General features: G+C 39.0%; 1 protein-coding gene across 1 annotated transcript in view; it reads left to right on the top strand.

Moving 5' to 3' along the window:
• The window catches only part of DKK2 (dickkopf WNT signaling pathway inhibitor 2), a 43,332-nt gene extending 23,671 nt beyond the window's left edge, over nt 1–19,661 (top strand). The window contains exons 2-4 of the mRNA XM_064652061.1: nt 13,513–13,663; nt 14,337–14,486; nt 15,007–19,661. Of these exons, the coding sequence (XP_064508131.1) occupies nt 13,513–13,663; nt 14,337–14,486; nt 15,007–15,257 (552 nt within the window). The 3' untranslated portion in view covers nt 15,258–19,661. The remainder of the gene's footprint in view (nt 1–13,512; nt 13,664–14,336; nt 14,487–15,006) is intronic.
• The last annotated feature ends 2,933 nt before the right edge of the window (nt 19,662–22,594 follow it).

Genomic DNA, 22,594 nt, shown 5'->3' with positions numbered 1-22,594 from the left:
TTAATGAGGCAGCAAGTAGCAACAAGGCTGTACCCCAGTGCTTCAGTTTAGAGACCTCCTCTTAGTAGGCAATGTGCTGTTTGCTCCTATCCCATATGATGTTTTGAATTGGCTTCAAGGAAAATGCATCAAATTTAGGAAACACTAACACTTAAACAGTGATACTTAGTTACTTTGTGGGCTGATTTTCCTACGTGGGAGAAAGTTCTGAAGACAATGGGAATTGTGCCTTTTTTGAGACTGAGTGGTCTGTGGGAAAGGGATTATTTTTTGGTCTGGTTTGGTTTGGTTTGGTTTGTCACAGGTTTTTCTCTGTGTGTTTTCACAAAACATGCAAACACTCAGGTGAATTTAGACACTTGGATATGCAAAGAGCTGTCTGGTGGGTTTTGCAGCTCTTTCAGCAGAGCAGGTGTGTAACTACCACAGACATAAGTATTGTTTCCGTGCAGGTGGAGAGAAATCTTCAAGCCAAAGTGCTCTTCAGAGCCCAGTGCTAAAGACATGGCACAAAGGGACCTTGCCAGGGAAATATGCTGTCTCGCTGTTTCTACTGCGAAGTATTCTGAATAGTCTTGTCTCCTGGAGAATTAGAAGAGCAGGAAACTGAAAGGGAATTGGTTGACTTGGGAAATACCCTTCTCATGACTGAGGAAAACCATCTAGTGTTACTTCATTACTTTTCTGTGATGAAGTACTTTTAATTCATATCAGTCTAGTCTGCTTTTCTGCCTTTTTGCCCTGTGACTAGGAAAATAATCTGTTGCCTAAGAGATGAATCATGCTTTGTGAACAGTAAACTATCATCATCATCACCATGGCCAGGCTTTGCGAACAAAGATTTGGGGAGGGCTCTACCCATGTTTGTTACAAGCACGCTGGTGGCTAAAAAGGCCAATACGAGATAGACATATCCGGTTGCAAAAGGCACAGCAGAAAGACTCCTTAGGTGGTGTATTCTGCAAGACACGATTCTTTCTGCGTTGTCTTTTCTCCTCGAGAGCGACCCTGCGTGCGTTCTCAAAAGCATCAGCAGCGTTATAGATGGTGTGTCTCCAGGCCTCCCGATTGGAGGCCAGAGTAGACCAGTTATGTTGATCAATATGGCCAAGGTTGAGATGTTGTTTCAGGGAGTCCTTGTATCTTCTCTTCGGGGCTCCTCTCTTGCGGCAGCCGGTGGCAAGTTCACCATAAAGCAAGATCTTAGGGAGATGGTGGTCCTTCATCCTGGAGATGTGCCCTGCCCAGCGCAGCTGTGTTCTCAGTAACATGGCCTCAATACTCATAACTGCTGCCTGTTCTAGAACAGATGTATTAGTCACATAATCTGTCCAGTGGATGTTTAGGATTGTACGGAGGCAGTAAACTATAGTAAACTATAAAAGATGTGATTATGTTATCAGAAGCATAAATACATGAATAACACAAATCATCTGAATAACTCCACTGCTGCTAGTTGAACTATCCAAGACTTAGTTCTAAATGATTTTATCTGTCTAATTAAAATTTCCTTTCTTTTCTTTTTTTTTTTCCTTTTTTTTTTCTCCCCCGGAATGTCATGTGAAGTATAGAGAAAACAATAAATCGCATCTCCTTCACATCTTCCAACAAACACTCTACCGAAAAGCTAAGGAAGGAAATCTTCCTTTGCCATAATCACATAGCCATGGTCAATGGATGGTTTCAGCATTAAGTTTAAGGAGTGCTCTGCACATATCTGTGCTCTAAGAATTTTTGGCAGTAGTTGAATAGACTAAGTTTGTAAAATATGCTTTAGGAAATCAAGTTATTTATATAAAATATGCTTTCACAGGTATCTCTTGAAAGTAGGACTACATTTTTTCTACTTTGCTGGTAAATATGGCCACATTGATTTATGTTTGTATCTCTGTGTAGAGGAGATTATTGTAACAGACACAGTCAATTACAATTAGCACACCTGAAAGGAAGGGTAAAAATTCAGAAAAAAAAGAAAAAAATCATATAGATAAATGGATGAGGGCTCAAGGAAACTACCTGTGTACTGTGTACTTCTTATTTAGCCTTGTCATAGCCAAGCCATTTAGACTCCACTGCCTTTTGTTTAAAGGAAGGAATAAAGAAAAAAGAAAAGGCAGACAAAACCAATTAAATAAAATCCTTAAAATCTTTTCTGCCCTTGTCGGTCTTGCTTAGGTAGGCTATGAAGCAATTAAAGAACTGATCATGTAGAATTTTAAGAAAGCATAACACCTAACCTAACCTCTGGGCAAGGTTATAGTGCAGGTAACACTGACAAGAGTAGCTCAGATACAGGTTGACTCTATGCTTGCACTCTGAGGCATCCAAACGCAAAAAATGCTTGCTAATGAAGCATGAAGTCTCATGCTAATTCTGCATGAGACTCCAACTCATGCAGAATAAAAGTTGTCAAGAAGGTGGTGCAATATTACCATGGTTCCTGTTTCTTTGGCTTTCCTAACAAGTATCAGATATACACGGAAGTTTTCATTACAATAAATTTGCGTGAACTGAAAAGTGGTATCAGGTTGCTGCATCTGGCTTAGCTTTAGAAGTGGAAATATAGTAATGGGATAAATGAAAGGGCCACCCACTATAAAGTGTGGGTAACCAGTATAAGGAAAAAACCCCGTATTTAGTGGATATTTATTCTGAAGGCTGTTACAAAGAAATTGCTCTCAGTCTGATGTAGTGCCAAACATAGAGGATTAAACTTCTTAATGGCTTTTTGTTGACCAACATCCAAGACATCTAGGAACAAAGAAGAGATTCCATAACTCCACATAAAGAATATTATTTTCAGACAAGAAAAGAGTGCTTGAAAACATAAGTTGAAAAGATAGGATAAAATGTAGCAGTGAAGAGGATAAATACAAGTTTTAGCTGAAGAATAGCTTATTTTGAGGGTGGAGAACAGATTTACATTAATTCATTGTTAAATGCCGGAATTCTAGGTAATTGCATGCTGACAATGACAAGAATAGGACAAGGTCCATTTTGGCTTAATTCAGAAATTGCAAAAGATTATTCTGCTTTGAAGTTTTTGGGGTTTTTTTGGGTGCCTTTATCAAGAAGTGACTGTCCCCTACAGTGAGTCTGCAATTTTTTCCCCCTCTTTTTTTTTTTTTTCATTTTTATGACATTATGTGGCTTTTTCTACATTTTTTCTTTCTGAAATCCTACCATTCTGTTTCTTCTGTGTTATGGTCACTACCACTAAAGTAAGTCTTGCTTGAAAATGGAAAGGGCCCCATAAGATCGAGAAGAGGGTGTAGTTGAAGTACGTCTGGAATGAAAGATGGTCCCTCAGTGACTATTGCAGACTGAAACTAAGAGCAGTCTCTACTAACTCAGGGGCTGCAGACATAAATGCAGTCTGAAGCCACCCTGTTCTTGCCTCCTGGATTGCATGTGCTCAGCTCTCTCTTCTGAGAATTGGGATCTGGGTTTGTTTGAATTAATAGTGAAGTCATTACACTATGTAAATATGTTAGTGTTCATCTGGTTTTACTCACAAGTTATTCTTGCCTTGCTGTGCTGCTCCTCTTTTCTTGTTTGTGCAAAATTAACCAGAAGCATTTTAAAAGAAAAGGGAAAAAAGGGTAAATAGTGTTGAAACCTTGATTGCTACGTTATTTACCACAGGCTGAAGTTTGGTAGGCAGCTCTAACTTAATCATTTAATAAGAGTACAATGACATTTTTAATGAAGCTCTTAGTGGTCCTTTCCCTTTCTGTCATCTTTGGCCTTCTTTGAGTAAACTGTGATAATTTGCCTTAATAGCCTAGTATTAAAATTTTTTATTTTACTCTTATTGAGGAGTCGACTTAGCAGCAATATGAGTCTACGCACCTTGTGGAGGTTGCCTGTGCCCTCAGGGGGTTGTGAACAAGAGGTTTTCCAGGACAGCTGTGTTTTTGCAGGTAGTCCCACTGCATAAGCTCCTCATACAAGCATAACTGGTCCTAGAACAAGGAGGAGCCGTGCTCTCATATTATAGTTCTTCCTGTTGTCACAAAAAGAAAAGCCCCAAGTTACACTATTGACTCATCCTGTTTCTCAGTCTCACTCATGCAGAACAATTGTAAAAACTGAAGAACTATTAACATTTTTTTTTCTCATTTTCCTTAAAACTTGTGGACTTCTGCTGCCATGTCTCTGAATGCTCTGAGGTGCATGAGACTGGAGAGTGGGAGCTGGTGCAGATGTCCCAAAGTTGTTTGTTTGTTCTGATGTTAAATCTGGAGTGACTGATTTTTGATATCTGAGGTGCTTGGGAGTTCAAAGGACTTGGGCCCTCTCAGTTCCCTTCGCAATGGAGCAGTCATAGCCATCACGTTGCAGAGGAGGAAAACAGGGAAGATGTTTGGAATATCAGATGACAATGGTGGTTTCTGATGCATAGAGAAAGAACTGGGATTGAAAAAGGCATATGAGCCAGGTGTTCTCACATAAATGACCATCAGGAAGGATACAATAATGCTGACATTTGGTAACAATGTTAGATTGCAGTCGGCAGTCTGCTGAGGTGGAGACTGCAGTTCATCCTTCTCAGACATACGGAATCTGCCTGTCTCTCTGGCTGACAAGAACTCGTGTTTTCAAGGTTGTCCTTTTAAATATGAGGACCAGAGAAAGTGCGTTTTGAAAAATTATGTCTTGAATGCTTTTTATTCTGCAGTACAAACTATATTTTACAAGGAATACATAAGAGGCATTTCCAGGGTGAGGATTGCAGATGCTGCACAAATGTTTATAATCTGAGAGCATTCTCTCCCCATGCAATGTAGAAGACAAAGGAGAGTTTTTGCACTGAATTCAATAAGACAGATTTTCTCCCTCAGTTTTATATATTTTGTGAATGTTTAAAAGCAAAGGCAGTTTACTTGCTTAGTAGGTATACTAAAGAAGGTAAAGCTGTCATCTCATTTTTCTGGCTGTGAATACATGCTTGGAGAGATGGCTCTCAATAAAAGCTTCACCTTGAAAGTATGTCATCATTTGGGGATGTTCAGACCCAGGTGTTAAACAGTAACTTGGTGTCAGTTCCCAGCAACGTTATTCCACACCCAACCACAATATCTGAGTATTTACCTCTAGTTTAATGCCTGGCACTTTAGGAGCCATAGGATCTGCTAGCTATTTTCATCTGGATAGTATTGCCATATTAATAAAAAACTCCACACTTCTAGAGCTAATAAATCCATAAAGAAAACTCTTTTTGGCAACCCACTGTTCATCTCTTGCAACAAACATGTTGATCAAAAAGCCAGAAGAATTTCACTCTGGAAAAGATAATAAATAGCCAATTAGAGACAAAACTAAAAAGCAAAACCATCAGAAAAAGGGGTGGGGAAAAGGCAAACATAAAAGGACAAGAACAGTCTGCTGAAAAGGCTGGACATAGAACAAAGTGCATGTTAGCAAGTCTTTATTCTTTGAGCAGCCTTTGGTGATGCATTTGAAAATGACGTAGAATCAAGATCTAGAGGCTTCCTGTCACATTGATCTAGTACTACATTGTGGATTTCAAAGATGACCTAACATCATTTTGATGGTCTGTTGTAATGCTGCTGCTGGTAATTCACCAGACAATATGAATCATACACATTGAGACAAAGTCTGCCAAATTTGGGGTCAAACTGACTGTTCCCCAAATTTTTGTACCTTCTTTAATTATGTCTTCTGTAAGGCACCAATTCTGTGGAACAGGAAGCTGCCTTCAAAATCAAGCGGTGTAGGTGGCTCATGGTCTCTCCAAATGTTGAGAAGAAAACATTGCTATGTATTCTCATGGCCATGACATGAGGTAGAGAGGTAAAAAGCACCTGTGTATGTACACTGTGCATGGGACAGGAAACATAATATGCTTCCTTTGAGATGGCAGGATTCAGGATCTAAAGTTGATAATTTTCCTTAAAGATGGGGTAGAATAGGAAGATTCATAGCTGTGCTGCCTTGGGGACAACAGTGTATATGCTGTGTTCTGGAGACTGTTTGATGCAGTTCTGTGATATAAACAACATACATCTGTGTCTATTTTGGGCATAGTGTGCTGGCCTTTAAATTATTTGGAAATATAACTCCTTTCAGGTTTTACATAGATGAGGAATTGAAGGTGAATTGAAGGTGAATGAAGTTGAATAAACTAGTAAGGTGAATTACTTAAAATTTTATACTTTCATATCACATGTAAAATGCACTAAATTAAGACAAATTTAATCGAGGTAATAGTATCTACCCAGGAATTTAATTGATCCACTTGCAGTCTTTCACATTACCTTCCTCCATATGTCCTTCTGAAGCCAAGGCCAGCTTTAAACAGATACTACCTCCTCCCAGTAGGACACAAAATGTAGGTAGTTCTGAAAGAAAAGGTGTGAAATTGTAAGCTGTTGAATAAGAAGTTCTGCTCTAGACCTAAAATGTTTTTTGAAATCCATCATGTGGGCTAGGAGATCACATAGGGTAGGAGTAAGATTTAATTCAGGAAAAGTCTTTGAAGGTTTTTTTTCTGTTGCACTGGAAGAATTGCCACTCACACTAACACTACATGAAACAGGTCAATAGACCTCCCCTGTTTATTTGAAAGTGTTTGACTCTCCTTCTACCAGATGCAGCTACACACTCCCCCTGAGCACAGTTCCCTGCACCACTGCCTAGCTGGATGTTGTTTTTCCATGCCATTATTGTTGGGACAAGAAAACCTGAGACAGGACCCAAGGGAGCCCTGCAGCCTATTGGTTCAGAAGGACCTCAGTGAAGTTTGTTTTCTGGTTGTTAAGATCTGAGTTTTCTTTGGCTCTAGCAAATCATGAGAGCTGGACTACTGCATGTTTTAGAAATGTTCTTCCCCTGGTGGTCTAGCAGTGGATTGAGAATTATTTTGAAACATGCATATTTATTGTTTAATAATGCAGGCTTCTGGGGCCATTATCCACACAGTTTAAGTAATGATCTTTGGAAGCTGTGGTATATGTATCCATGATGTAGCACTCTGGGAATCAGACCTCATGGAACAGCAGTGTTGTTTTAAGTTGAAGAGTTAAAAATAAATTATCTGTAGAAGAAAGTGCCTGTGCTTAATCAAGAGGCTGAAGATGATGCTTTTCTCTCTGGATCTGACAGAGAAGTGGGCCATGGGTGTATTATTTTAACAAGAAGAAGGTTTGGTGAGAAAAATTGAATCCTTAAACTTGTTATGAAAGAAGTAAATCTGTTTCATTGCAACTACTGTAAGTTTTGCTTTCAGGAATGGTCTGTGCCACAGCAGTCACTGAGAGTTGAGAGTTTCTGGTTTCTCAGTCTGAGACAGGATCCATGTCTGGAGCTGCCTGAGAGCACAGCATGATTTCCTCTGTGGGATAAATTAACCATGGCTTTCTGCTTGTGCACAGTAAGATCCCTCACTATCATCTATGCCTATGTTGAGCTAAGAATAGAAAAGAGCAACATCAGCAGTGCTGTGGGAAAACTACATTGCTCCAGATGGCTGCTGATAAACTCTTTTCTCATTTGGGTTTAATAATAAAATAGTAGTAAATAACAGTCATTTCTCATCCCCATTTTAACCTACGTTTGCTAAGTAGCTGGGAAAAAGTTAGGCTGAAGTTTGTCAGTTATATGTGAATTTGTCTGGATACACCTAAGAAGCTATTAGTAAGAAGCTTAATTGCCTTGCAGGGAAGGAAAAAAACCCACAACCCACGAAGAGCTGGGAGTTCGTTTGTTTCATTTGCTCTTTTATTAAAAAGCTTTGAATTCCCCTCTTATCCCCTCCATTTTGCTTTATCACATTCATGTGGTTCTGAATGAAGAGTTCTTATTTCCATTTTTACAAGGGTTTGTGTCCTGTGAGATCACATTAGGTTTTCTCTTTGACTTTCATAGGCAGGATCTTCACTCTGTCTCCAAAGAGGCAAGTGGGACAGATCTTACATGTGATGTATTCATTTAGCTCTATAGGCCACATGTTGCATGCAACTGTCCTACCAATGCTGATTTGTTAAAAGCCAAAACAAATCTGAGATCCCAACTCAGAATCAGGCCCAGCTGGGGAGCCAAACAATTTCTTGCATTCTTTGTAGTTAGTTTTGACAGCAGGCTATTTAGTTATAGCATGTGTTTGCATTTCCTAATTTATTGTCATGCTTTTATTTTGGATTACTAATTCTTTAGAGAAAGAAAAAAGCAAAAGAAAACATGGCACCCCTGTGGTTATTTCATATGTTTGGTCTATGGGGACCAAGTCCTTCCTCAGAAAGATAATTCTGTCCAAAGCAGGACAGGAAGGAGAGACTCTCACCATGACTGAGCTGGCTGGTTGCTTCATTGTGTCTGATGGCTGTGGAATATTAAGCAATATGCCCAGGACTAAAGGACAAACAAGATCTATGGTTCATCTCTTAAGTGGAGGTTGGAAACTCTATCCTCTTGCCTATAGTTCAGGACAGTTTTGATCATCTAGCCAGCATATTGGCTGTAGAGAGGTCAGCTTCAACCGCCTTTACAGTCATTAATTTAAAATTTACAGAAGTATAATTAATTGAAATGTTTTTTGGGAGTAATAGACTGAGTTGCAGTTGCGTTTGTGCTAAGCTGTCTCACAGGCATAGTATGAATATAAAAGATTTTGTAGATGTGATATGAAAGATTTTAACAGCAGAAAAAGGCATTTTTGTTGTATGTGGTAGCATAACCTAGTGACACAGGTATTTACACAGGATGTTAATAACTAGGGATAGTATGTACAAGACTGAGTAGTAGCCTAAATTAGAGTTCTAACTCACTGGTACAAGTGAGTAGGTAGGAAGCAAGACCATTCCTGGGCTAATGTATGTGTCCATTTTCTTGAGTCACTTGTCCTACCTTTGCATTATAGCTACTGCCTCTTTGCCAAGCAAGAGAGGATGATGGATTGACCTGGTAGCTCTGTAGAGCTCTTACTTTCTGGCTGTACAACTAGTTGTGGCTTTTCTCCTGTTCTTCAGCTCAGTCCCCAGTATCATCACAGGATGATTGTATGGACCAAAGCTGGTGGAGTGTCCAATAGAGTAAGTGCAGTGATACTGTCATTTTGTGGTACATGAGACTTCAACTCTCTTACTGAGTGCTGCTCTGCATCCACAGTAAAAGGGTAATGCACAAACTCCATGCTGTGTCTTCTACTGGGAGTGGTAGCAGCCATAATCTCCTGCTAGGATGGACTCTGCACTTAGACTGTATGATGTGTTTAAAAAAAAGCAAGTTAAATGCTTCTGGGGGAGTCACTTCTGGTATCTGTTCCACCAAAACACTTATTTAGGCACAGCTCCTTCCTCTCAATGTTCAAGGTGGTTCTGAAGCCAACAGTGTCTAGGACTGCATGTGCTAGGTAAGTGATAACACGGCCTAGGTAAAAATGCCAGTGGCTCTTGCTGCCTTCCACTGACATAGTTTGCTACTACAGCATGGAGCAGCTTCAGCGTAAAAGTGAGACTTCATAATATGAACAAATGAGATCCTAGTGACTAAGACACTGGCCAGGAATACTGTCTTCAAATATTTGCTGAAGGCTATGCTGAAATTCAAGGCCTTATCTCCCAAAGCTCAGTAAAGTATGTCTACCATCAGTCTCCTCATCCTTCAGCACATTACGTCTGTCTTACTCTCCCCCTCAAGTGCTTCTTCATTATATTTTATAGTGCCAGACAGAGAGACTCAAACTGTTTGACTTAGCACAATAGTCTCATCACTTAGTATTGCTACAGCTTTCAGTGAAACTCTGTGGTTCATATGTGTGATAGCAAACGACTCTAGCAAAAACATGAAGAAAACCTCATTGCACTGAAAAAAGGTGCTAAATGAGATCACCTCTATCAAAAGGGGAAGACAAACATAGACATAAAGCTCACTGCTGCACGCTTCTCAAATCGTGGGAATGACATTACCCACTTAGTCACAAAATCAATACAGTCAGTTCCTTATTCAGCCTTCCTGCAAAGTTAAAAAGAAGATCTTCAGTAGCCAGGAAGGACTTGTTCAGCTGTAAAAATCCTCAACTTTTCTCTCCTCTGTCAGCTACATCATTTTCCTTGAGTATTTCTGTCATGCAGTCTTGGAATTTTGAATATAGATTCAGGAAGGGAAGGAAGGGAGATTTATGTTCTCTCTCTCAAAAAGAGAAGTTTAACTTTTCCATTTTGCTGTGACGTGACTGACAAAGTCCTATATCAGGACTGATATAGGCAATATCTTGGCACAGCATGAGCAGCACCCATTTCAATACCTAGTCTGAATCCTCCAATATTGAAAAAAACACAGTACATCTTTGCTGTACGTTTTTTTGGACAAGCATTCTGTATCTCTTATACAAGGATACAGAAGTAATTGGAATGCTTGAGGAAAAAACATGTCAGTAAACAATGCTCTTGATCAGACAACACATTCTGAAAATGTGACTCATTATCACAGGCAAATCTAGTTTATGTCATGCTATGGGTGACTTGATTGCCTGTAATCTGGGATAAAAAAATTAATTAAGACTGTTTAAATGCAGCTTCAGGGAGTGCTACATATTTTATCTCAGTTTCATCTGGTTTCCCATGATATCAAAGCTGTGTTTAGTGGATAGAGATTTACAACCAGAAAATGATATGTATAGCTGAAGTATGTGAAGGAATGATGTGCCTTATAAAATTAGTTATCATTGCTGGGGAAATAGAGCTGGTTTACAGCTTGCTTTTTCCCTCTCCATCTGGGACTGATCTGTGTCTTTGTGTTCTATATAGGAAATGTTCTCTGCAATTCTCTAAATGTAAAGACTATGTTCCAAGCACTGTGTAGGAGATTTTGAAAACCTTGACTTATGCATAGACAATTGTTGACATGTACGTTTTTACAAGTGTGTTGTCTTTATCTCTATATTTAAAAAACAAGCATACCTAGATTGGCTCAGCAATTGCCAAGAATAAGAAAATTATGGGTGCATTTTCCCTTCTGTTAGTCAAGCCAATGGACATACTATATTATTTTATTTTTGTGTTTTAATAATGAATGCTACCCAGCAATAGAATTTACTTTGCTGGGAGCAGAAATTATTCCAATGAATGTTGGAATGCAGGAAAGAGACACAAGGCTATGTAGGTATTTTTGTTTCAAGCTCCCTGTGATTGATAGCTAGGCTAGCAAAGGATGGTGGTTTTGGTAGATCAAGGCAGTTGATGGCATCAGGCATTTGCAAGAGGGTTTTCCAGGTAGCTGGCTGGCACCTGATCTTTTGGGGTTTTGAATGGACTTGCTAGTTGTCTGAGCTACATGCAAAACAATTTTTTTTTTTAGGTGCTGCAGTAGTTTGCCTTAGGTAGGTCAGTATTTTGACTTATTTTTTAATTTAAAAGGTATCATCTTTATTTAGGAGTGGCCTCTAGATTTGGAATAAAGGTTGGGTTGTGTTGCTTTTCTTAGCAATTTTTAATATCAAGTTGTCTTTTGTTACTTTTACCATTCTTAAAGCCAGAGCTTAGAGTTGACAATTAGATGCATATCTTAAAATATCTTTTGCACGTCACTCAGCTTAAAAGCCAAAAGTAAAACAATTGCTAGATATGGTATGTGAGAGTATTCATTAGCACCATTAAGGATCAGGGAACTCTTTTTTTAAAGAGGTATTTGAGGAGCCAAAATAAAACTGCAAGTAGGCTTCTTGCTGACAAGTTGCAGGTGTATACCACATGACCATATTGGAAAAAAGATGTGGTTATGAAGGTCTTGATGACAGATAAGGGTCTAAAATGCCTTCATCTCCAGGTTTTAGCTAGTCCATCTGTTTTTTATTTGCATTTTCCCCAGTTAGCAGAGTTAGTATTTTCCAAGCTCAATATAACCATGCACAAGTCTACATGAAATCCTTTTGTTTTGCATTGTAAGATACTTGGGTTAGTAAGGTATCTTTTGAATAAGAGAAGTCTTACTTTTATGGTAACTGTATTATAAATTGTGAGTCAGTTTTACTTATTTCTTTCTGGAAAAATTAGGGAAAGGAATGATGAGATTGAGGGAAGAGTGCTCTAGTTCTGCTTTGCTAGAATAGGTAGAATCTGCTTATGTCTTAAGAGTACCAAAAAGGTGAGAGCTTGTCTTTTATTGATACTCCTAGCTTACAAGATCTGGCAAATTAGTTGAAAAAGCGTAAACATAATTTTCCAGGAAGTGCTCAAAATTTATTGCCATCTTTTTTATCCAAACAAATTCCTTAAGTATAATTTTGAGGAATGGAAAAAAAAAAATCTATGATTAATTTAACAGGCAGTCAAATTAGATTCAGACAGCATAGTTAGAGCTGTGTGGGAGTCAGCAGAAGGGATTCTGGAATGTGGCAGTGTGTGTTGTTACATCTCCTTCAAGCATCATGTCTTTCCCTTTTGTAGGAACAAACTTTTCTTTCTCTGTCTTTATGGGAGAATACAGTACTTTCACCTCTTCGGGATTTTTTTGTTGTTTTGGTTTTTGTTGTTTTTTTATTTTGGGGGGTGGGTGGGTGGGTTTCTTTTGGTTTGTTTTTTTGGTTTTTTTTTTGATGGGTTTTCTTTTTTGGGGGGCTTGGGTTTTTGTTTTCTTTTGGGGGGTTTCTTTTGTTTGTTTTTTGTGTTTTCAGTTTTCCTGTAAGTTTATGCTGGTTTTGGTGAATATGGAAGAATTGTATACATGTGTATCTGCTTGCAGGGAATTACACATACAAGGCATTTTGTGCTCTATAAGGTGTTCCATGCTGCATATCATAGAGTGGTGTGTAGCAGGTGGCAAGGACTATACTAAGACCACAAGCAAAGTAAAGGTTATCAAAGAGAAAGGCTGACCAGCGATGTTTGTTCACTTCCAAGGAGTCCCGCTGCTGTAGGCCAGTGGTGAATAGTTCAGTTGCAAAGACATTTGTACCAATGTGATGCAGATATTCACTGTGACAACAGTGAACTTATTACCAATCAGTGTGTTTGAAAACTGTCAAAGGAAAAATGCCTCTTTGGAGTTTAAAACAAAATGTTACCTAATGGAGGGTGTGTTTCAGTATATTTACTGACTTTTATGGTTCTATTGATTCTTCATTGTGGAGTTTAAAGCTCTTGTCCATGAATCAGAGGCCTGAATCCAGAAAAATACAAGATCTCATGTGCCAACATATGTTTGAGGCAAGGAGAGATGAAACCACACATGAGCTGATTGTATCTCCCTTATTCTTTAAGCTGTTGACCAGCAGTAGTGTGAGCTTAAAGATTGCTCCGTGGCTGCAGAGAAGCATCCCTAGCTGTGTCTCCCAGCTCCCACAAATCGTTATCTCAACTATCAGTTTCTTTATTTGTTTGCATGTTTGTTTGGTGGTAGTTTGTTTTCTTGTTTTTTGTTTGCTCGCTTGTTTTTTTGCAGAGCTTTTTTGGTTGTTTTTTTGGTTGGTTGGCTGATTGGTTTTTTTTATGGGCTGTATACATTCATTGCTCAAAGGACTGCTTCACTGTAAATATTTCTTTTACCCACCAGGCCTATCCTTGTACTAATGACAAGGAATGTGAAGTTGGGCGATACTGTCACAGTCCTCATCAAGCAACGTCTGCATGCATGGTGTGCCGGAGGAAGAAGAAGCGCTGCCACAGAGATGGCATGTGCTGCCCTGGGAACCGCTGCAACAATGGTATATCAGTCATTTCTTGGGTTTCCTTTGTAAAAGCAGCATTTTGATAGCATCTATTTCTCCACGTGTTCCCAGCAACAGTATTTCAGTATTTTTTTTTCTGGGTGACATCGCTTCTTTTTCTAAACCAAGAAAAATTTTCTACTTCATTCCACAGCACCTAATTTTTTTTAATAGTGTTTCTATGTTTAGGGCTTGTGTACTACCCGACTTTTTCACATTTTGTGGTGGGGAAACCCAAAAATGCTCCTGCTGCCTAAAATCACAGCTCTACATTCAATGTGGTTTGATTCACTGGAAGACTGCACAGAAGTTATATTTTAAGGAAGAAAAGGAGACTTGATGAATCCTTGATCTACTCTCCCTGGGGAGGGTTATAACCATACTGTTTGCATTTGCACACTCTCCTCTGGAGACTGGAGAGAGGTGTCTACAAGGAAGTCTCCAGGTGCTCAGACCATAAAGCCAGAGTGACAACGAGACTGTCTGACAGTGAATGAAGCGGAGCTGTGGTAAAGTTAAGTGCCAGGAATCAGAGGCAAATGTGTGATTAGAGCTGAGCATCACTGAGGCCAAGTCCTAGTGCTTTCATGGTCCTGATCCTGGTCAGTGTATGTCTCTGTGTTGCTTTTCCTCTTATTCAGATCTTTGAGTGGTCACCTTTTCCTTGCAGGTATTTGCATACCAGTAACTGAAAGCATCCTTACACCCCACATCCCTGCTCTAGAAGGGCCACGCAACAAGAAGAATGGTCATTATACTAGCAAAGATTTGGGATGGCACAACCTAGGGAGGCCGCGCTCCAAGCTGTCACACATAAAAGGTAAAACCACATTTGAACTACACTGCTTTGTTCCTTCATGTCAGGAATCATGCTATTGCTCTTAAGATACAGCAGTGTAAACCAGAAATAAGCAGTAATTTCACAGGGAGTGAATGTCTGTTGTCAGAATTCACAGCGTGACTCAGAAAGTGATGTAATGTCAACCAAAGTTCCTGTGATCGAAACAGCATCTGCTTTCTTCTCTGTATCAGATGTGGACTGACAATCCATTTTATCAGTTGTGCAAGACTGCACACATTGTCCTCTTGTAACAGCCATATAATTGAACACTTGTAGTTCTGCTTACAATCTCATAGCTGAATTTCTCCTTACTAGGTCTCAGTAGTTCCTCCCTGGAACCTTCCTAATTAATATCTCTCTTGTGCTTAGATCCTTCAAATAGCCACAAATGGAAAAACCACCTCTCCTTTTCCTGAGTTTCATTTGCATCAGTCTGCACTCCATCTGTACTTTCTTGTTTTCCCGTGAAATAGTAAAATAGTTTGGTTGCTCTTTTTAGGACACGAAGGCGATCCCTGCCTACGGTCATCAGACTGCATAGAGGGACATTGCTGTGCTCGCCATTTCTGGACCAAAATTTGCAAGCCTGTGTTGCATCAGGGGGAGGTGTGCACCAAACAGCGCAAGAAAGGGTCCCACGGACTGGAGATTTTCCAACGATGTGACTGTGCCAAGGGGCTGTCATGTAAAGTATGGAAAGATGCGACCTCCTCTTCTAAATCAAGACTTCATGTGTGCCAGAAAATCTGAATGAGGATTGGGAAGACAGTAATAAGTGATTGTGGCTTTATGTGTTTAATGCATTATGGCATGGTGGAAAAAGAGGACTGCAAATGGAAGTGGAATGGCTAAAGTAGAATAAGAGTAAAAGTCACAGCAAATGCATTTCTTTTCGAGCTGGTGGTAGACGCAAGTGTAGCTGGATTTCATCTCCTGTCCAGTTCTTCTGTAAATAACTTCTACAGTTTGTGGGAAATGCTAGTATGCAAACAAGTAGAGTGGAAATGAATGTCACTTACCTTGCTGTATTGTCCCGTGATGTTTCAGGAGTTCAGTGTTAGGGCTAGAGTGGGTTTCCAGTGTGGTAATGACTGCTAAATGAATTGTATACATTGTACTCCATAGGAAGCAGGGCATGCCAGGAACACTCATCCGTCAACACGTGATTAGGCACATTGCAGGTGTAAGAAATTGAAATAAAGTTACTGTGAATGTCCACATGCCCTTGTCATTCAGGGCTGACACTTCAGCAGAGAAAGCACTCCTGCAGGACAAGAGTGCTATGTTTTGCATGCCCTTATGAAGGAGGTAAAAACTTGCCACCTCAAAATTTCAAGAAAGTAGCAGTTTCTCTAAGAGGAGGCATTTAAACGGGGTTTTGTTTCCTATACATGGAAACAAAAATTGAAACTCTTTATGTAGTTCAATGTCATAGTATGACACTTAATCACTTGTATTTGCCTCAGTTTACTGCTAATACACATTGGGTTGAACAGATGAAGATAATATGTGTGCATGCTGAATCCAGAATTATATATAGGCAGTTCCTCATTAGTCCTAAATATACTTTCCTTGCCTAAGCATTCTTGCATTATAGACATTTCCAAAGGAAATAGCAGAGTGTTGAAGTGCCTAACACGAAGAGCTATGAAGTTCTGTCTTGTTGCTGTTATAATAGATGATACAGACATTTGTTGAGGTGTTCAGAGCATACTGCTACAAACTCAAATTTTTACATTTTATTAGTAGCAACAGGCTACTGATGGCACTCTGCAGCAGTATAATGGATTTGTTCTTAGAGACAGCAAAGAAAATGGCGCTGGGTCTTGTGAACATCTCCTCTCCTGCAGAAAAGGAAGTAAGAAGAAGGTATGATCACAAATGACTTGCTAAACATCATGTGATGTCACAGCATACCAGCCTCCAGCATGTATTCAGCCTGAACTTGATGTCCTCTCATTCTGGAGTGTTCTGCCAGGAATGATGGAAGTACATAGACTGTAGAAACAGCTGCCAACCCTATATTGTTTGTGTACTGCTTAAAAAATGACAGCCTCTGTCCCTTGCCTTGTCTCCCAGGTCTTTTCAAACCTTTTTAGTTTTACTTATTTGCAAGTATTCCTTTGTATAGACTTTCGTTAAGAGAACAATATTACTTTAAAGAAGCCTGAATCTGTAATTGATCTACTGCTAAGTTGTAATTATCCATTTATAATTATCCATTTTCATATTCTGTAATACAACGGACTTTTCTGTTTATTCAGTTCTGAACAATATGGGTAGACCAGTATGCAGTTTAACTTTGAAAACCATGTCACCATTACCTGATATCTTTTGGCACCAGTGGGATGCTTTAAAGCTATAGCTTAGCTGCACCACCAGATTCAACCTTCCTAATTAGAACACAGACCTCAGCTACATTGCCCTTATCTTCCATAAGAGTCTGAATAAGAAGAGTATTTCACACACCACTTTCCCTACTGGAGTTAGTTTTTATTGACCTAGAGGGATGTTCAGAGACAGGGGCTTCTGTTTTTTAAGTCTCAGTCAGAGCTTTATCTTGGAGTCCTATCATTGCAACTTTGCTTCTTTTGGAGTTTTTTCGATGTAACTGGAACAGGAATAAGGCTCAGAAATTTCAAGATACTAAAAAAGTCCAGGAACCAATTTTACAAGTTTTATTTACACTGACACAGCACATACTCAGCAGAGGAATTTTAGAGCTCTCATATTCACTACATATAAAAGAAAATGAAACCCAGTCTGAGCAGGGGGGTTCCAGAAACGGGGTCTCAGAAATTTTTAGCTCTTTCTATCATTGGCCTATCCCTATTTTGCTCTTGCAGAACATAGTTATTTGGGATAATTTATTTACAGGAAATGTTTAATGAGATGTATTTTCTTATAGAGATATTTCTTACACAAAGCTTTGTAGCAAAATATATTTGCAGCCTGTTGACTTTAATGTAGAAAAATGTATAATAAGATTAAATATATTAAATGTTCTTTCCCATTCCTCCCCAAATATTTTACCCATGTTCTTTTCCTTTCCTGCTGCTTAAAAAGAACAGTTCTTTCTGGAAAAACATGCAAATCAGTTGAAAAAAAAAACCCCATATATTTTAGCTATAGGAGTAAAAGCATCTGATTGTTCTTGTGTCTCAGAGCACTATATGGGCTGGGTTTTGGTAAAACACATGAAGGTGATCTTAAAAATCCTTTTTCATAGTTTCTACAAAACTGGCTTAAGTGACAACGGGGGTCAGTTTACACCAAACACTCAAGAATATGTTTTGAAAATAATGCACCTGTTTGCATAATGTAAAATCAACCAGGTTAAATAGGAAAGATGTCAAGACATGTTTCCTGGATAGTGATACATACCAGAGGGATTCATGACAGATAAAGGTAATATTCAAGTTACACAGCATTTTGCTATAGGCTACATACAGCATGCAAATGTGCTGCTGCAAAATTTATAACTGTCAATTCTGAAATGGCAAATTACAGCATTCAACTCTAATAACATGAAACAATCCATGTGACACAACTGAAAATACTGTTACTAAAACCATCCAAGTTTTGATCCCAGGAAAACTCCTGCAGAGTGCAATAAATATTGCAAAATAATGGTTGTGGTTATTGAGCAATTGTCTTGATATCTTTGTTACTTATTTCTGGTAACCCTTTACTCAAACAGATGCACATTTGGAGGATGGAATGGTCTCCTAATCACACTAGTGTTTCTATAAAATGAAAAGTTTTAGCTACTGTTATTTGCAATATTTGATGGGTAGGCCTTTGAAAATTCTAACACTTAGTATGAACATAATAAGGTTGTGAGCATTTTCAGAGCCCAGTGACTTCAACAGAGACTGCCAAAGCCTTCAGAGATTTAATCTGAGAACAAAAACAATAGGCACAGGCAGTTCCTTGCACACCACAAATACTGAGCCACATAGCTGAACTGAGTAGCATACAAGCAGTTTTGTAAGACTGAAGTTTGATTGTTTAGAAGCCATTCAGTTACTGTTTTGTGAAAATATACATCAGTTTGAGAATAAAAGAGCAGCTAAATTTGGGGATAATTGCTCTCACTCACTATGTCACTCATCACAGGAATTAAGAATGACTTTGGCTCAGTAACATTTCAGAAATCTGCTGTCATGACACAAGAACAGAAGATGTTGTTGCTGAACAATTAAAATACTTTTCCTATTAGCCTAGAATAGCCTCAGCAATGCAACATCTCTTTGGAAATACTTATTAGCTTTCCTAAAAATAATGGATTTCTACTCTATAACAGCGTATATTTGATTTACAGTATAAAGTGGGCATGTATCTATTACTGTTCTATTTGCTTTGTCTCATATTGTTTGCGACCTACAGTATTTATGACTTTTAATATTTTTTAATGAAAACAATTAAAATTGATTTATCTGCTTACTTCTATACAATACTTTTAACATCTAACATCTGATAGCATCTGACACCTAAACAACAATTCACCGGAATTCAAGCCATCTTCTGCATATTCTGATTTTCCTGCTCATTATCTTAACAACAGCAGGAAAGCTCTCATCAAACACCATAAAGTATCTTAGGCAGAGGCTGAGAAAAGACATTCCTGAACTGCTCCTTGTCACCAACCTCTCTGCTTTTGCTTGAGAGCTTTGCATCATCACCCCCACTTGGAAAAGTAAATGCTATCAAAGAAAATTTGTGTTTCTCATCCCTTCCAGTTTCCTTTCCTTCTAGGAAACCCATTTAAAAAAGATATCCTGAAGGTCGAAGCCAGCAGAAACTCATAAAACAGAGACTCTAAGCTGAGGCTTTAGGAGTCTTAAGATCAATCCTCTAAATTTCAAAAACTTAAATGCTAAGAGAGTTATGTAATATCAAGACCACATTTACAAAAAACAAAGAAACCTAGTTCTTTGGAATGTCAGTCACGTGCTGAAAATAACTGTCCGCAGTGGGGAAGAAAAAACAAACTCTTCCTCCTCACCCAAGCAACCTAGTCTGTAATCCCTGACAAACTGAATGCAGTTGGTTTGGGCTTCTTTTGCACTAGGCACAGTTTCACTGCACAAAAAGGCATCATTAATTTTGTTTTTACATCACAGTAATAATAAAGTTATGGTTTCTTACCTAGCTCGCCAGTCTGAGGTATGGCACCTTTCTTTTGCTACATTAGATGGGAGTGAAGGAACCGAGTTAGTCTCAAGCTCTGTGTTCTCTTGTTTAAACCCTAATACTTCATTGAGGTTAATGGAAATTTCAGCTCAAGTGCCTTATCAGCTAAAACAGTTTTCCACTTGCTCACCACTACCAAAGAGTGCTTACAGTACGACAGAGACCCCATATCCATTCTTACCTTTTGTTTCCACTTCAATTTTACGTGACTGCTATCAAATACTGATGTGCAGCAAATGTTGACTGCAGTCCCCTCTTACTGTGTGGAAACACAAATTTCAGACGGGATTATTCCATTAACAATTTCTGAATCAAAATGAATACATAGCATTGTCCTGCCTCACAATACAATGGTTTTCAAACTGTGGTCCATGACACCCCCATGTTCAAAGACCTTAAATTAGGAAGCATGTCAGTAAGTTGGAAAAAAATTAGGAGTTTTCAAATCAAAAAGGCCAGAAAAGTACTGTAAAAAACCCCAAAACCAAAAACCAAGTGAAAACCTCATACTCTTCATAAAGGTAAGCCTGTTACAGGCTCTGGGAAATTATTCCATCTTTTTGGTAAGATCATGTATCAAGCAGCAGATATCTGGGAAGACACGCTGCAAACACAAGCAAGCTGCTAGAAGTTCTTCATTGTCTTTTCCCGGGAAAGTAGAACTGCTGCTTCTGTGTCTGCACATTTCCATCTACAATAAGAATACTTCAAAGTGTATCTTGCCATCACACTTGATATCACACTAACTGCAGAAATTCTTATTATCTGCTGTTTCCAACCACTGAAAAACACATGACTTCACTGTACTGGTATTACAAACTGCTCCTAAAGCAATGTGGTAATTTAAATTCCGTTTCCCATATGGGCAAGACAAACAAGCTGTAGATGGACCTTCCAGTTACTCTTTTTTTTTTAATAACTGATGCATGATGGTCATATGCTAAACTCATTTGTCAATCTAGGTTTTTTATCTATTGCCTGGAAAATGCAGCAACTTAACCCTGGACTGATGGAAGGGATACTTCGGGACTGTGAATTAAAACGAGCCTGTTAGGAAAAGTGAGGACAGGTGCTGGCTTTGGCCAGTTAAGGAGGTGGAAGAGTTGATTGTGGGGAGGAGGGATCTAGACAGAACCACTAATTAGGAAGGTGATAAGAACAGGGAACTTTGTCAAACCAATTTCAAAACCCAAAACCTTTCACCTGAACCACACTGGTCTGAGTACAACCATGACCAAGGGGACTCTGTCTTGTCCTGATGATGTGATGGTAAAATGACCCACACACATGGTGATCAGCAGTCTTGGACCTATTCCCAGAGAAGTAGAGTTCTCAACTTTGGTCCAGCTGACAATCTCAATTTTGTTATAATGAGACCCAAGGCAGAAACAAGCTGGAGAGGTGCATTCTTTCTTTCCTCCTGACAAGTGCCTCTCAAAGGATCTGCTCTCACACTGCTGTGGCCATGTGAGTTGAGCCATCTGCTCAAGCCATACCGAGCTAAGAAAGGGAACACAACCAAGCCATCACACAGCACATCAGGAGGGGTCTCCTTAGGAAAGGAAGAGGCCATGTACACTTTTAGGTTTATAAAAAACTCCCTCAGGAGCACAGTCTGTCCCACATGGAAAGGCGGAGTGATTTTGTTCATAACCAATGCAAGGCAGCCCTTAAAGAGATGTGATAGATAGGCTGAGTGGTACAGTCCACTGCACTGTTCACTTCTCCTGGGACAGAAGAGCAAGTGCCTGCTGCATGTAGAAGAGCTTATGGGCATGTGTCTCCCTACTCAGACAAAGGGACACAACTCCGACCCTGACAGACCCATATGGTTGTGATTGTTCATGAGCCCAGGAAGGTTGGGCAACTTGGACCTGTTGACCAATGCCATGACAGCAGTTTGGTGCCCTGCATGCCAGGCTCATTCATGTGGTTATTAAGAGCCATTCATCTACCAACTCAGGAGAAGTAAATAAGTTCAAAATAAACTTTGTAATACAGGAACTCATGGCAATATATGAACTAGAACAAGATCTAAAGGAAAACAACACTTGTCACCCACAAACCAAACTATCACATCACTCCTTTCCCTGAAGGACAAGATTTCTGGTCAAGGTGAGTTTCATGGAAGTTTTTTTCCTTAAATTCCATTATTTTTACTTTTTGGAAAGTTGCTTTGGCTCAGGACAGTTTTTTTCTCTGCTCTTTGATTGATTTTGCAGTGGAAAGGGAAGGAGTGTTTAGACACACAAACTGAGAAAGTTGATGCTGTGGTGGAAGGACTTTTCAGGTGTTTTCTAGGAAATCAGGCTATATCTTTTGTTTGCTGGTATTTACTACATCAGAGGAATATGAGGTCAATGACTCATAACAGAGTTTATCTGTAAACATCCCTTACTCTTTGCAGCCAATCTATAAGTCTATTACTTTCACTGTCTTCAAAACAATCCTTAAAGAACTAAAGGGACAAAATCTAGTTCATTGCAAATCCTGAGGTAATTCACCCATTTTTTCACCCAGATAAAAATATCATGTGGCAATTAATTTTTTTGTTATTTTTTGATCAGCTGTACCATCATGTGTTTGTTTATATCACTCTTTCCACTGAAAAAACTCTAAAAAACATTTTCTCTTTTAATTGTTTTTAAAAGGTCCATTTCCCTCAAAAAAAACCCCAAAACCAAACAAGCGCAGCCTTAAGGACCACATTTCTATATTATTTAAAAAATATTCAGCCTCTTTTGAAAATGTCCAAACATTGTCATCACATTTCTAACAAAACCCAAAAAGTATAGTTCTACTTGTATTAGTTTTGTACCTCAGAGCCCTTTTCACTGTTTTCCAAATGCATCTGAGCTAAGAAAATCAATGACAAAATGAAAAAATATGTA

This window comes from Pseudopipra pipra, chromosome 4 (assembly GCF_036250125.1).
Source record: "Pseudopipra pipra isolate bDixPip1 chromosome 4, bDixPip1.hap1, whole genome shotgun sequence".
Lineage (NCBI taxonomy): Eukaryota > Metazoa > Chordata > Aves > Passeriformes > Pipridae > Pseudopipra > Pseudopipra pipra.
The sequence above is the reverse complement of the archived record's forward strand: the minus strand, read 5'-3'. Positions and strand labels throughout refer to the sequence as shown.